Source organism: Lathyrus oleraceus, chromosome 6, assembly GCF_024323335.1.
Source record: "Lathyrus oleraceus cultivar Zhongwan6 chromosome 6, CAAS_Psat_ZW6_1.0, whole genome shotgun sequence".
Classification (NCBI taxonomy): Eukaryota; Viridiplantae; Streptophyta; class Magnoliopsida; order Fabales; family Fabaceae; genus Lathyrus; species Lathyrus oleraceus.
Window position 1 is genome coordinate 379,000,471 of NC_066584.1, and position 16,607 is coordinate 379,017,077.

Below are 16,607 nucleotides of genomic sequence, written 5' to 3' on the forward strand. Positions count from 1 at the left end.
AGACATCTAGCATCTAATCACAAAATAAGGACCAACAAAAACCAACCATGCATATCATGTAGTACTTCTAAAAGTCATAAGCTATCACTCACCTCTTCAAGTATCACTAGCAGAAAGCTTCTTGAAATAATCTACATTGATGTATGGGGTCTAGCCCCTATTAGGTCTCTAGATGGCTACTTATATTATTTCATTTTTGTTGATCATTTTTCAAAATACATTTGGTTATATCCATTGAAAAATAAATCTGATGTCTCAGTGATTTTCCCTCAATTTAAAGTTATTGTTCAAAAATATTTTAATTTGCCAATTGTTGCATTATATTCAAACAATGGGGGTGAGTTTGTTAAACCTAAACCTTTTTTATCCAGTAATGGGATATCACACTACACCATTCAACCACATACACCTGAACTTAATGCCACGACTGAAAGAAGACACCGAAACATTATGGAAACAGCAAGAGCCTTAATACATCTTGCAAATCTCCCATCCATATTCTGATTTTTTGCTTTTCGCGTTGTTGTGTATCTCATCAATAGATTACCTACTCCAAACCTTCACATGGACACACCATACAATATTTTACATCACAAAGACCACAACTTGTTACATCTACATTCTTTTGGGTGCCTCTGCTTTCCTTGGTTGCGACCTTACACTAGTAATAAGCTTCAACCAAGGTCAGCCCATTGCATCTTTGTTGGCTACTCACCCTATCAATATGCCTATCAATGTTTGGACCCCACCACAAATAAAATTTATACATCCATACATGTTACCTTCTACGAAAATCACTTCCCATACACCACCTTAACCAAACCACCCATAACCGCTATCACTCAAGAACCTACTGTACAACAACCACCACATCTCCGTTTACCCATTCAAAAGCCAATTGTGGATGGACCACACATTGACCTACCTATCACACCACAAATAAAGATCATTCAAGAGGATCCTATGCACTCAGAGTCTTCATCAGGTAATGGTCCTTCTACCTCACCTTCTTTACATGACAATAATTATGCTCATAATTTAGTTCCAGCAAACAACAGTACCCACCCCATGATTACCAGGTCCAAAAGAAACATCTTCAAGCCAAAACATGTTTTTAATGTGTCCAACCATCCATTACTAGAAAATCTTGAACCATCCAATGTCAGGCAAGCCATTAAACATGCACATTGGAGACAAGCCATATCTGAAGAGTTTGATGCTTTGATTAGAAATGGTGCATGGTCACTATTTCCTCCCTCACGAGACACCAACATAGTTGATTGAAAATGGTTGTTTCGCATAAAAAGGAATCTTGATGGCTCTATCTCTCGATACAAATCCAGACTTGTTGCCATGGGTTTCACACAATGCCCTAGAGTCGATTTCAAAGAAACCTTTGCACCGGTGGTGCGACCACAAACAATAAAAATCATCCTTTCTATTGCATTAGGGAATAGGTGGCCCATACATCAACTTGATGTAAACAATGCATTCCTTCAAGGATCATTACAAGAACAAGTATTCAGGGAACAACCACCGGGTATGAAAGATCCACAACGTCCCAACTATGTTTGCAAACTCCACAAAGCAATTTATGGTCTTCGTCAGGCACCAAGAGCATGGCATGATGCCCTTAAGTCTTTTATTACATCTTGCGGCTTCACTACAAGCAAGAACGATCCATCTATTTTTATATATCGATCGGGAAAAACAATTACTTACTTTCTAGTGTATCTTGATGATCTATTACTAACCTGTAATGATCCTCAATTCTTGTGCAGATTCATAGATTCTATGTCCAACCGATTTTCCCTCAAGAATATAGATTCACCTCACTATTTTTTGGTAATTGAATTAATTCCCACACCAACAAGCATCCTCTTGTCTCAGCACAAGTTCATCAGGGATATCGTTGAGAAATTTGAGATGAAGGGGGCGAAACCATCACCCACACCACTCTCTCAAACTGCTACCTTAAGCTTGTATAATGGCACTTCAACTACAAATTCCATACAGTACAAGAGCATAATTTGTGCATTGTAATATCTCAACCTAACGAGACCAGATTTGTCATTTGCTATTAACAAGCTTTTCACAGTTTATGCATATGCCAACTACTCTACATCTCCAGCATCTGAAGTGGCTACTTCGCTATCTAAAGTCTATAATAAATTATGGCATCATGTTAAGAAAATCGGCTTCTTTCCATCTAGTTTCCTACACCGATGCTGATTGGGGTGGCAATGTAGATGATCGAACATCAACTTCAGCTTACTTAATCTTCTTTGGTGGCAATCCTATCTCATGTCTCTCCAAGAAACAACATACGGTTGCTCGCTCATCCGCAGAGGCAGAATATAGAGCTATTGCAACTGCAACACAAGAACTTATGTGGCTCACAAATATACTCAAAGAATTACATATTCCAATGCAACATCCTCCCAGAATTCTGTGTGACAATGTGGGTGCAACTTATCTTTGCTCAAACCCCATCCTTCACTCAAGAATGAAACATATTTCTATGGACTATCCTTTTGTTAGGGAGCAAGTTCAAGATGGTAAACTGCATGGGACTCATGCCTCATCCAAGGATCAATTAGCGGATATACTAACAAAATCTTTGACAGCATTAAGATTTGTGGATCTTAGAGCCAAGATGCAACTTGTCAATGCCAACTTGATCTTGAGGGGGCGTATAGAATCACCATGATTTGTGGATCGGTTAACTACTCATAATTATGTAGATATAGCTCTTAATTATAGATGTACAAATGATAGGTGATATGTTTCCTAACATTGAATATTTGTATTAAAAGCATAAATAATTTTGCATGATTTTAGGATCGGTTATCCCATGATATTAGCAACTCACATCTGTATATAATTGTAACCTATTCACTCATGAAATAACACCAAGAATTATCATTCCTTCTTACTGTTATAACCCACACGATGTATAAAATGCTCTAGGATTTATGTCTAATAATCTTCTTTGCGCTCCTTGATTTTTACCCTTCATGTTGGAACCATTATTATAATCTTGTCCCCTTATATCATCAATATTAAGGCCATGTTTTTTTAAAACATTAACAAGCTTATTAAAAAGACATTTTCCTGATGTGTCATCGACTTTTAAAAATTCTAAAAAATACTCATTGATTTTAATTGGAGATTTAGAACTATCAACACATCTCAAAATAAGAGTCATTTGTTCTTGATGACTTACATCAGGAGTACAATCAAGAATAATAGAAAAATATTTTGCACCTTTAACTTTCTCTATGATTGACTTTTTAACTTGGAAGACTATCATTTCTATAAGCTCATTTTGTATGGTATTACTCAAAAAAATGATTACGAGGTTCATTATTTTTTATGCGCCTAACATGTTTTTGCATAATTGGATCAAATTCCGCAAGCATCTCAATCAAACTCAAAAAATTACCATTACCTTTTCATATATCTTTTCATTTGTTCTACAAAAAGCAAGATTATTTTTAGAAAGATATTTGATTATAGCTATAATCCTAAGTAGAACCTTTTCCCAATGTTCATTTTCTTTGTTAATTTGTTCTTGTAAATGCTTATCGGTTGTTTATTTTGTTCTCAATCTCTTTTCTAGTTCAATCCACTTGGTCATATTAATTACATGTTCACGATTTATTTCATGACTGTTAAGCTTGGATCCAAGATTCTTTTAATCTTTAGTCCCTTCATTTGCTAGTTGATTAACATTTGTTGAACCAAATAACTTATAGCAAAAACAATACATTTTGTCTAAATATTTAGAATAAGTTAACCATCTTCTATCATGTTTGTCTCCATTTGACCGTGTTTATTGATAACACGATGAATATAAATATCTTTTATTTTCATCTTTTGGATATTGAAAATTGTTTTGTCTGATAAGACTATTTTCTATCATTAAATCTCTAAATTTTCCATCAATATTTTTCCATAGTCCCGGGTCATAAATATTTGTAGGTACTTCACTAGAAGTGTTATTATGCTCAATATTCCCTTCTACTCCTATTTCTAAAATATTATCTTCTAGTTCTTGATCAAAATTATGACTATTTGTGTTGTCAGTATTATTTATATGTGATTGTTCTATCACGTTTTCACCATTGTCAGTATCATCTCTAGGTGGTTGTTCTACATTGTTGTTAGTATTATCTAACGGTGGTTGTTCTATCACATTTTCACCTATTAAACTTGCTTCTGCGTCCTTTTTATGAACAATAACAAATTTATCAAGACACCATGTTGAGATTAAATTAGTTTTTCAACTTTTCATTTTTTCTTCAATTTTCCATAACTAGATTCGTACTTTCTATTTGACATTTTCTTTTGTAAATAATCAAAATAAAAAAAAATAACTAAATATTGAAGAAATCAAAATAAACTAAACTCTAAAATAAACATAGAAAAGGATAATCGATGAACAGGACGATAGAACCTGAAATTGGAAACAGATAGAGATGAAAGGCTTCGACGCTCCATACGCGAGACGCCGGGATGTATGCGGTTTATAGGCGTTCAAAATCCAGACAATGTCAAATTTAGAGAGGTTGAGCCGCAAATACAAAGTTTAATCAATATACAATAAGTTTCAAGGGAAAAAGAAGGAGATTTTTTTTATGAGCAGATGAAAAAAACGTGAAGAATGGAGTCTGGAGAGTGAGAAACGTTAGTTAGGGAATTTGGATGGGTTAATAGGGATTTACTTTTTTTGGGGATAAATAAAATATTTTAAATGACATTAACTATGATATTGATTAATTTTAAAAAAGATGATATTGATTGACTAATTTTTAGGGAAGAGAGAGATTCTAAATCATTTTATTTTAATCGATTAAAATTTGTTAATAGTTAGTATTAATAAAATATTTTTTGGGGGGCCTTAAGTTGGTTTCTCTCACTGACCGATAACAACTTTAAAAATTTGTTATCCTAACTCCGAAGATGCATTTGTAAGAGTTTAAACATATGTTGTATTTCTTGACTTTCTTAAATACGTTATACGATGGACTATTCATCAGAAGACACGTGAATGAAAAATAAAAATATACTATTTTTTTATGTATATATGCAACAATAATAACCACTAAAAACTCACTCACAATCATGAAATCTCATTAATAACGTCAAATATAATAATATCAATTTGTATTAGTTGAGTTAAGATTTTTAAAAAGGTTATATTTTAAATAACTTTTATTGTATTTGAGAATAAAATTATAATTTAGTAGATTTTTTTTTAAATAACCAACATTTTCAAATAAAATACCCAAATAATCAAAAATTTAAAAAATATACCAAAATAACCACATTTTTTAACTGATGCGTCAGTTGAACTGACGCGTCCAATTAACCTAGAGTGGAGGCGCCATTGGAGCTGGCGCATGCTTCCAATGGCTTTACACCTAGGCGTCATGCCTCTTGGCGCATGCATGTGTGGTGCCACATGCATTGGCGTATGCATACACTACATAGTATATGCGCCAATGCATGTGGCGCATGCACCTTTAATTTTTTTTTTATATTTTAAATATTAAAATTTTAATTAATTAAAAAAACTGAAAAATAATTTTTTATTTATATTATAATGAAAAACTACATGGAATTGACAAAAAATTCAATGATCTGCCCGATTGAAACGCCCCCCCCATTCCACATTCAGGTGCGTTAGTCTCTCTTTGAGGTCTCCCACGATTTTCCTGAGGTGTTTGGGGTCTTTGAATGCTGACATGATCCAATGATGGCTGGTGTGAAGGTCCGGTGGAAGGTCCAATAATATTTGATAGAAGATGTGTCATCATTTATCCCCAATAGCTGGGGGATGTCGTCAACGGTGCTTTCGTAATTGAGTTTGGTGCCCATGTTGTCATAGTTGGATCTTTGTGGTTGGGTGAATTATAGACAGTATGGTTTCCCGAATTGAGACATTGAATCGGTTTGGAAACGAATCAATGATTCCTAGGGTATACTATAGTCAAACAATGGTTGGGTGTTGTGGTGATGGGATGTTTGAGTGGTTATTGGTGGGGGTACGATGAAGTGAATCATATGAATCATCTGGACTATAGACTGTTGTGGTGGCTGCATATGGTTGTTGATGGGTAGGGTTTGATTCTTGGGTTTGAGGTTGAGTGTGTGGCATGAATGAGTTGCAAGGTTGGTTCTTTGGTTGTTAGCTGTATATGGTAGTGTGATAGTGTGAGGCTGGTCGTTGGGTTTGGGTGGGTTGACATTATTCTTGGACGGTGATTTGTTGTTGGGCGTATGATGACGAAGCTAGTTGGCGTGGATCAATCAAATACCTTAGCTCAAACACAAATTGTGGCGTTGTAACCGACATAAACCATGCCATATATTGTTGAGTTGGTCTAGCATCATATATGACAGGTTCATTTAAGATGTGTTGTCGTCGATTCCTCCAATGACGACACATCTCTTTTGCGAAGTCTCTCTAGTCAGAATAATCTCATTGAACATCAACTCTTTTTTGATGTCGATCTCCCAAACACGTTAGAGGTTCTGAAATTTGTTGTTGTATGCCGAACTGCAGTTTTACCCTGTCACTCTAGTGCATCTCCATAGTAGCAAACCAGACAATTGGTGTTTTTGGTGTTCAAATTGCATCATCATCATGGTTAACCTCATATTAAGACCCATATATGGCCTTCAGATAAACTGTACAAGAATATGACATGATTATATGATATGTAATTTGATAATTATTTTTAAGTCAAAAGTAGAGTTGTGTAGAAGTATTACATCGTCTGGTCCAATGTGGTCCAATAGATTGCGATAGACTACTATAGCGTGTTTCAGACACCTGTTGTAGTTCATCCCTCTAACTGACCACCTAGATCAAAAACATTTGAAAAATATTATTTACAGTTACTTGTAATATAAAATCTAATAAATTAGATGGTAAACTTTTAAACTTACTTTTTTGCAAAGGGGAATATGAATGACTTCTCGTTTACCGAGGCGAGTGACGACATTCTTGACCAACCCCATGCTTGTAGCAAATATGCGAATGAATAAAATATACAAATATTTTTTGTGGAATTTTTACACAACGCACTATATAGATGAGCCAAAACAACTGAACCCCAACTATATGTGCTTACCTTAGTTTCATAACAACGGTAAATACATAATATTTACCGTATTACCAGTACTTTCGGGAAATAAAAAATTACCGAATAAAATCATAATATAATATTGAGGTTGAATTATTTTTTCATACTCGGTAGATTCTTCGGTCAATGTTATACTCGCATAATATTGTTTGAGGTATTTTAAGTTAATACCTTAACCCATAGCTTGACCAAATGTCTCTCCCGTAACTTGGTCGTCACACAAAGGGGCACCTAACAATTCATTGCAAATAGAGTTATCCTGATTAAATCTACCATTTACGACCTTACCATTGATACGTAGACCCAATAACATGTAGACGACATCGGAATCGTTTTGGATCCTAATAAAACATAAGTAAGAAATAAAGTAAGAAGAAGTAATAAACAATAGAAAGATAAGTAAGAAATAAGTACGAAATAAGTAAGAATAAGTAATAACAAACAAATGTCGAGATATTGTCGATTGTTCCTTGATGTTCATCACCCATAGTCAATAGAGACATAATGCTGTAGAGGTTGAGTGTTGTAAAAGTGAAGTGTTGTAGAGGTTGATTGTTAGTGTTACATATGTTGAGTGTTGTGAGTTGTTTCCCTATTTATAGATGAGATAATGTTGCAACATGTGAATAGCTATGCAACATGTGAAGCATGAGATAGGGCGCATGCATGTGAGATAGGTGTAGGCTCCTAAGGCTAGGGCACATGCTTTGTTTAAGACATGCATGTTCACATGCGCCAATGCTAGTGGCGCATGCATGCCTTTTTATGCATGCAAGAAAGATGCGCGCTAAGGCTATGGCGCATGCCTTGCTTTATGCACCATTTGCCTTGGATTATTAGGGCAGAGGTATTTTCTTTGCAAGTGCATGCTTCCAGTGTTGGATTATTAGTGCATGGATTCTTTGCAGGCACACACTTTGCATTGTCTTGTCTCTGCATGGATTTTTTGCATTACATTGTCTTGTCTTTGCAGATTAATTACGTTATCAGTACATACACCGTCTCCCCTATTTAACTGCATGCGAATAACAGATCAATGAATTCACCATCAATGCTCATACAGATTAGTACAAACATTAAACTCACATTTAAAAAATGTCTTCCTCACCATATTGTCTGATCAGTGCCCATACCGAAGGTAAAATATTTGAGCATCAATTATTCGGTTTTTGTCTTCGCAACACAGAAGTAACTCGGTTTACAATAAGACGATCAAATTTTTCACATTTGAAACAAAGAATAGAAAAGAAATTGCAGTGTAGTCAAGTGGGCCAAATCATCTATAGAAATCCGGTGTGATTTACAGACAATCAAGTAAAATTTTATCAGTTGAAGATTCGAGATGATGACGATGTTCATCATATGTTTGTCAGTCATGAATAATCTGGGTACAACGATATAGAGTTATATATATTACCAAAACAAGAACAAGTGTCTCAGTTCATTGATCAATCACAAGTGTTTTGTGAAACTGATGACAACGAACAAGCTGAAGTCAATGTTGTTGATGAGGAATAAGAAGAAGTTGAGTTATTGGTTGATTCAATGGTGAATGATGAAGAAGAAGATGAGCCATTACCATATAGTCATGTATATTGTCTATCTCAACACATGACACGCTTGAATTTGGGTGCCGATGAACCTTCATCAGATATATTTTACAATCCTTATGTGTAAATTCAAGGATCATTGAAAGAAGGAGACACATTTCGCACAAAAGAAGATTGTGTAAAATCTATTAAAAAGTATCACATGGAACTATCAGCTGATTACAGGGTTGATAGAACTAATGCAGTGAGGTACAAGATTTATTGTCGAAATGACCGTTGCCTTTTCCGGTTGTCAGCTTCTTACCGGAAGAGGAGTGATTCTTGGGAGATTGGATCCATGGGTCCAGTTCACACATGCATGCTCACGAACTCAATGCAAGACCATCGTAAACTTAGCTCTCAGTTAATAGCAATGAAATTTTGTTTGTCATTAACGATAATCCATCGTTAAAGGTGAGTACAATAATCTCGCATATTGTAACACAATACAACTATACTCCATCATACAAGAAGGCTTGGATAGCTAGGACAAAGGCAGTTGAAAAATGTATGGCTATTGGGAGGAGTCTTACAAACAACTTCCAAAATACTTGGTGGCTCTTAAACAGTATGCTCCAGGGACTATTGTCAAGTTGGAAACGTTACCGGCGTATACCCCAAACGGGACTTGTGCTATTGGAAATGAAATATTCCATCGTCTCTTCTGGGCGTATCAACCATGCATCAAAGGTTTTGCTTTCTGTAAACCTATTATACAAATTGATGGTATATGGTTGTACGAGAAATATAAAGGAACACTACTGATGGCAGTGGCACAAGATGGTAACAACAACATTTTTCTAATCGCCTTTGCCCTAGTTGAATGGGAGACTACTGAGGGATGGAGTTTTTTCCTAAAAAATATCTGATTGTACGTTGCTCATCAACCTAGCTTATGTTTGGTCTCTGACCAACACCCTTTAATAGTGAGTGCCTACAAAACATTGATAATGGCTGACAGGACCCTCCGTCGACACATGGCTATTGCATTATACATATCACTCAAAATTTTATGCGGGAGACCAAAGACAATGTATTGCGGAAGAAGGTTGTCAATACATGTTATGCATTAACAGAACCTTCTTTCAAACACTACCACGAAGACATCAGGTTATCAAACGTAGATGCAATACGGTGGATCGATAGTATTCCATTGGAAAAGTGGACTATGGCATACGACAATGGTCAATGTTGGGGCCACATGACAATAAATCTTGTGGAATCAATGAACTTTGTCTTCAAAGGCATCCGAAACCTACCTATAATCACTTTAGTGCAAACAACATATTTTAGGCTAGGGGCACTGTTTGAGACCAGACGTTCCAAATGGAGTTCAATGTTACAATCTGGTTAGTTATTCAGTGATACTTCAATGAAATTCATTAGACACAAAGTTGCCAAAGCTAACACACACGTGGTCACGATGTTTGACCGTACTAAAGGTTGATACAGTGTTGTTGATTCCATGGATCACAATGAAGACATGCCAATGGGATAATACATAGTTGGACTAGATAGAGGTTGATGCGCCTGCAGAAAGTTCCAAGCCTTTCGTATGCCCTGCTGTCATGTCATTGTGGCATGTTCAAAGGGATCCATCCTACTTACTATCTGACGTTTATAAAGTCATAAACCTATATAATGTTTACAAAATTAACTTTTCAATTGTTGCAAAAGAGGATTATTGGCGTGAATATCAAGGGGGCATTCTCTCTGGCACAATGAAATTATGCGAAGAAAGAAAAGGGCCGCCCAAACAACACCCGTATTCGAGCCAAAATGGATACGACGAATAAAATGGTTCGATTATGTAGTTCATGTCGCTAGCCCGATCACAATCGTATTAACTGTCCCAATGTTGGAACAAGCACAACAAGATAATTTTACATGTATCTCTTTTGCTTTATATTAAAAATAATATTTATTTCATATAATAACTTTGTGAGGAAATACCATCACAAACAAATACAACACATTCAACACACAAGCAACACATAAACAACAACACAACAGACTATAACAAATAAAATACCATTACTATAACTAAGCGATTACAACCATCAAAACAATTTTGAACATATTATACATCATCCTGTGAACGTCTCTGTCAGTCTTAATATGTCTTAATATCCATCCATACACACACTTCTTCATTTTGGTTGAACGTGGACTCAAACCATTGCATTCTTCTAATCCTTTCACCATATGCAATTTCTCCATCTAACCAACAGTTCAACGTCCGATTAAGACGTTCAAACGATTCTATATTCCAAAGTCGAATCTTTATCGGAGGTTGCGCTGCTAAAAAGATTAAATCGACATTTCTCTTGTGACTGTATTCAGACATGGTTAAAGAACAAAAAGATTGAAGGAGATTGAAGTAGAATGAGGGAAAATGAGGTTGGAGAGTAAAAATGTGTCTGCAAAAATATGGGAGATGCACATATTATTTATAGATGAAACCATGAATGCATGCGCCAATGTCCTAGGCGCTACACACACATGACTAAAACACACATGCATGCGTCAGATGCATTGACACATTCACTAAAACACACATGCATGCGCCATATGCATAAGCGCATTCACTAAACACACATGCATGCGCCATATGCATAAGCGCATTCACTAAAACACACATGCATACGTCAGCTACCATGACACCTATATACAATACCATTGGGAGCATGTGTCATTAGAGCTGACGCCTCCTTTGAAAGTTTATTGGATGCGTCAGTTCAACTGACGCATCAGTTAAAAAATTGATTCTTCTAATAATTATTTTAAAAAATTGATTATCTTAATATTTAAATTGAAAAACATACTCATTTGAAAAAAAATTCTAATTTAGTAAGTAGGGGTAACATTTTTCTTTAGCTTTTATCTCGTAATTTGTCTCCCATTTGTTGAAGTTATCATTCTCATCTCCTAATTTTCAACAAATCACAAAAGCACATGAATTTTTTATTTTTAAATTTAGTTTAATTTTTAAAATAGGAAGGTGAGAAGAAACTTTAGAAATAAGCAAGTTATTATTTGTAAAAAATAAATAGGTTTATGAGAGGACAGACTAGTAAATCGGATACGCTCGAGAAGAGTGTACGAAGAAGGATCTCACTCCCCACCCAGATCTCAATCCCCCTCTTTCCCGATCTCCATTTTCCACCTTCTTCTTCCCTCCACCCAAACTCCCTAATCCATATTCATTCACATAAACACCACTCTTAACCTGGATTTACAACATGTTGACCAAATTCGAGACCAAGAGTAACCGAGTTAAGGGCCTCAGCTTCCACCCCAAACGACCATGGATCCTCGCCAGTCTCCACAGCGGTGTCATCCAGTTATGGGATTACCGCATGGGAACCCTCATCGACAAATTCGACGAACACGATGGTCCCGTTCGCGGTGTTCATTTTCACAATTCTCAACCATTATTCGTCTCCGGAGGTATCATTATTCAGTTATATTACTCAAAAATTCATAGATCTATACATTATATTAGATTAGATTGTTATTAATTAAATCTGAGATTTATAATCGCAGGTGATGATTACAAGATCAAGGTTTGGAACTACAAACTGCATAGATGTTTGTTCACTCTTTTAGGTCATTTAGATTACATCCGCACCGTTCAATTTCATCATGAGAGTCCTTGGATTGTCAGTGCTAGTGATGATCAAACCATTCGCATCTGGAACTGGCAGTCACGGACCTGCATTTCTGTTTTGACTGGTCATAATCATTATGTTATGTGTGCGCTTTTCCATCCTAAGGACGATCTCGTTGTGTCCGCGTCGTTGGATCAGACTGTTCGCGTTTGGGATATCGGGTCTCTTAAGAGGAAGAATGCATCTCCTGCTGATGATATACTTAGGTTGAGTCAGATGAATACTGATCTTTTTGGTGGGGTTGATGCTGTTGTTAAGTATGTGTTGGAAGGTCATGACCGTGGTGTTAACTGGGCTTCTTTTCATCCAACACTGCCTCTTATTGTCTCTGCTGCGGATGATAGACAGGTTAAGATTTGGAGGATGAACGGTAAATATCAAAACATTTCTTCAGTTATCGATTAATTGGGACATGGCATTGTTTACATTTCTTGTTTTAGATGTTATGTTTATTTCATTTTTTATAGTATTGATGTGGTTATGATTATAATATTATCTTAACATGTGTTTGCATGCGTGGACAAACTTATAGTACATGTATTTGTTGGGGGTTAAATGCGAATTTGTGATGAGTCAGTTATTGTATTGTAATTTGTATGCATTAAATGATGAAATATTATATAGTGAAGGATTAAAAAACTTGGTTTGGTATTAATCGAAGTGTGACTAGCTTCTGCTGCTAATAAAATAACTATCTGTTTTTTCAGACACAAAGGCATGGGAAGTAGATACTTTGAGAGGGCACATGAATAATGTTTCATGTGTAATGTTCCATGCCAAACAGGATATCATTGTGTCAAATTCTGAAGACAAAAGTATTCGCATATGGGATGCAACAAAGCGAACTGGAATTCAAACATTTCGCCGAGAGCATGATAGGTTTTGGATTCTCGCTGCACATCCTGAAATGAATTTGTTAGCGGCTGGTCATGACAGCGGTATGATTGTTTTTAAGTTGGAGAGGGAAAGGCCTGCGTTCACGGTTAGTGGGGATTCTTTATTCTACACAAAAGATCGGTTCTTGTGTTTCTATGAATTCTCAACACAAAGAGATGTGCAAGTGCTTCCATTTCGACGACCGGGTTCCTTAAGCTTGAATCAAAGTCCAAAGACTCTTTCCTATAGCCCAACTGAAAATGCATTTCTTTTGTGTTCAGATGTAGATGGTGGATCTTATGAGTTGTATTGCATATCAAAGGATGGTTATGGTAGGGGAGATGTGCAAGATGCAAAAAAAGGTCATGGGGGATCTGCAGTCTTTGTTGCTCGTAATCGATTTGCCGTGCTTGAGAAGAGCACCAATCAAGTCCTTATCAAAAGTTTGAAGAACGATATTGTTAAAAAGAGCGCCCTTCCAATTGCCACTGATGCTATATTCTATGCAGGAACAGGCAACTTACTTTGTAGGTCTGAGGATAGGGTTGTTGTGTTTGATCTTCAACAGAGGATTGTTCTTGGTGATCTCCAGACCCCTTTTATCAAATACGTTGTCTGGTCTAATGACATGGAACATGTTGCTTTGCTAAGCAAGCATGCCATTATAATAGCTAGCAAGAAGCTTGTGCACCAATGCACTCTCCATGAAACAATCCGTGTAAAAAGTGGAGCTTGGGATGACAATGGTGTTTTCATTTATACTACACTAAATCACATTAAATATTGTCTTCCCAATGGAGACAATGGGATTATAAAAACACTGGACGTTCCAATTTATATCACAAAGGTTTCAGGAAACATAATCTTCTGTTTGGACCGGGATGGAAAGAGCCGAGTAATAACTATTGATGCAACTGAATATATTTTTAAGCTTTCCCTCTTCAAAAAAAAATATGACCATGTTATGAACATGATAAGGAACTCTCAACTCTGTGGGCAGGCCATGATTGCTTATCTTCAACAGAAGGGCTTTCCTGAGGTGGCCCTGCATTTTGTGAAAGATGAAAAAATTCGGTTCAACTTGGCTTTAGAAAGTGGTAACATTCAAATTGCAGTTGCATCAGCCACTGCAATTGATGAGAAAGACTACTGGTATCGATTAGGGGTTGAGGCTCTTCGCCAGGGTAATGCTGGCATAGTAGAGTATGCATATCAGAGGACAAAAAATTTCGAGAGGTTGTCTTTCCTTTATCTTGTAACGGGCAACTTGGAGAAACTTTCAAAGATGTTGAAAATTGCTGAAGTGAAGAATGATGTAATGGGCCAGTTTCACAATGCCTTATATATGGGCGATGTTCGAGAACGTGTCAAGGTCTTGGAGAATGTGGGCCATTTGCCTCTTGCTTACATCGCTGCATCAGTCCATGGGTTGCAGGATGTTGCTGAACGGCTTGCAACTGAACTTGGAGATAATGTTCCATCTTTGCCTGAGGGGAAAGTGCCGTCTCTCTTGATACCTCCTTCACCCGTCATGTGTGGAAGTGATTGGCCCCTTCTTAGGGTTATGCGAGGCATGTTTGATGGCGTGTTTGACAACACAGGTCGGGGAGTTGACGAAGAAGAAGAGTACGATGCTGCTGATGGAGACTGGGGTGAGGGGCTTGACATAGTTGATGTGGATGCCTTGCAAAATGGAGATGTTGCTGAAATTTTGGAACATGGAGAAGTGGCTGAAGAAAATGATGAAGAAGGTGGATGGGATATGGAAGATTTAGAGCTGGGCCCCGAAGCTGACACCCCAAAGGCTTCTATTGGCACACAGTCTTCCGTTTTTATTGCCCCGACACCTGGCATGCCAGTAAGCCATATATGGGTGCAGAAATCATCACTTGCTGCTGAGCATGCAGCTGCTGGAAATTTCGATACTGCAATGAGGTTGCTGAACCGACAACTTGGGATAAGGAATTTTGCCCCCTTAAAATCCATTTTTCTTGATCTTCATACTGGCAGTCATTCCTATCTGCGTGCATTTTCATCTGCTCCAATCATATCACTTGCAGTTGAAAGAGGTTGGACCGAGTCATCTAGTACAAATGTGAGAGGCCCCCCAGCACTTCCTTTCAAATTGTCTCAGCTGGATGAAAAGCTTAGAGCTGGTTATAAGTTTTTTACTGCCGGAAAATTCACCGAGGCTCTCAAGACATTTGTTAATATTCTTCATACAATTCCTTTGATTGTGGTAGAGTCAAGGAGGGAAGTGGATGATGTGAAGGAACTGATTATCATAGTCAAAGAGTATGTTTTGGGTCTGCAGATCGAGCTGAAGAGGAGAGAAACTAAGGACAATCCAGTGAGACAGCAGGAGCTTGCTGCTTATTTCACTCACTGTAACCTTCAGGCGCCTCACTTGAGGTTAGCTTTGTTAAATGCAATGAGTGTCTGCTACAAAGCAAAGAACCTTGCCACCGCTGCTAACTTTGCTAGGAGGCTGCTTGAGACAAATCCCACCATTGAAAACCAAGCGAAGACAGCAAGGCAAGTGCTGGCAGCTGCGGAAAGAAATATGACTGATGCCACACAGTTGAACTATGACTTCCGAAACCCATTTGTTACTTGTGGGGCTACGTATGTGCCAATCTATCGAGGACAGAAGGATGTTGCTTGCCCATACTGTACTTCCCGTTTTGTGCCAAGCCAGGAGGGGCAGCTTTGTGCTGTTTGTGATATTTCAGTAATAGGTGCTGATGCTTCTGGACTGCTATGTTCACCTTCCCAGGTACGCTGATTGAGCTTAAGACCAGGAGCATTTTATGAAATTTTGTTTCAGGTCATTTTTCAGCACTAGATAGATCCCTATTGTTCAGTTAATATTTTCATGGGACTGTGGTAGAAGCAAGCAATAGTTAAGAGGAATTACTTTTTTGCTCTTCAGCATACTCTTTTGTTCAGTTGAAAGTGATTTTCAATGTAATAAATCCATTTCGTATCTTGAGGGTTGTTAGTTTTTCATACACAAGAAGGTGAAAGGTTGTACCTGGATCAAATTTATGGTTATAGGCTTTATGCGTTTTTTTGTTTGGCAAAGTACATAACACTTGTATTCAATTGGGCTTCAGTCCCTTGGTTACAAGAATCATATTTCTTTGTAAAAATTCTTTATTTGAGGGTCGGTGCGTGCGATTTACTTATGGCTTCTGGGTAAGGTTACTCACTGACCGCCCTATAGAATCTTACTTTCTATACCCGCTTTAAAAATTGTCTTTTGAAAAATTAGTGTGGGTAATGTTAGAAAGTGTAGAAGTTAATGTGAAATAGTG

At 37.0% G+C, this 16,607-nt stretch overlaps 1 protein-coding gene across 1 annotated transcript; it reads left to right on the forward strand.

Annotated features, from left to right (window-relative positions):
- Window positions 1-11,773: 11,773 nt before the first annotated feature.
- On the forward strand, window positions 11,774-16,474 carry LOC127096979 (coatomer subunit alpha-2). Its single transcript, XM_051035499.1, has 3 exons — window positions 11,774-12,193; window positions 12,290-12,784; window positions 13,122-16,474. Exons 1-3 carry the CDS (start codon window positions 11,986-11,988, stop codon window positions 16,073-16,075), a joined length of 3,657 nt encoding a protein of 1,218 aa, XP_050891456.1. The 5' UTR covers window positions 11,774-11,985; the 3' UTR covers window positions 16,076-16,474.
- The last annotated feature ends 133 nt before the right edge of the window (window positions 16,475-16,607 follow it).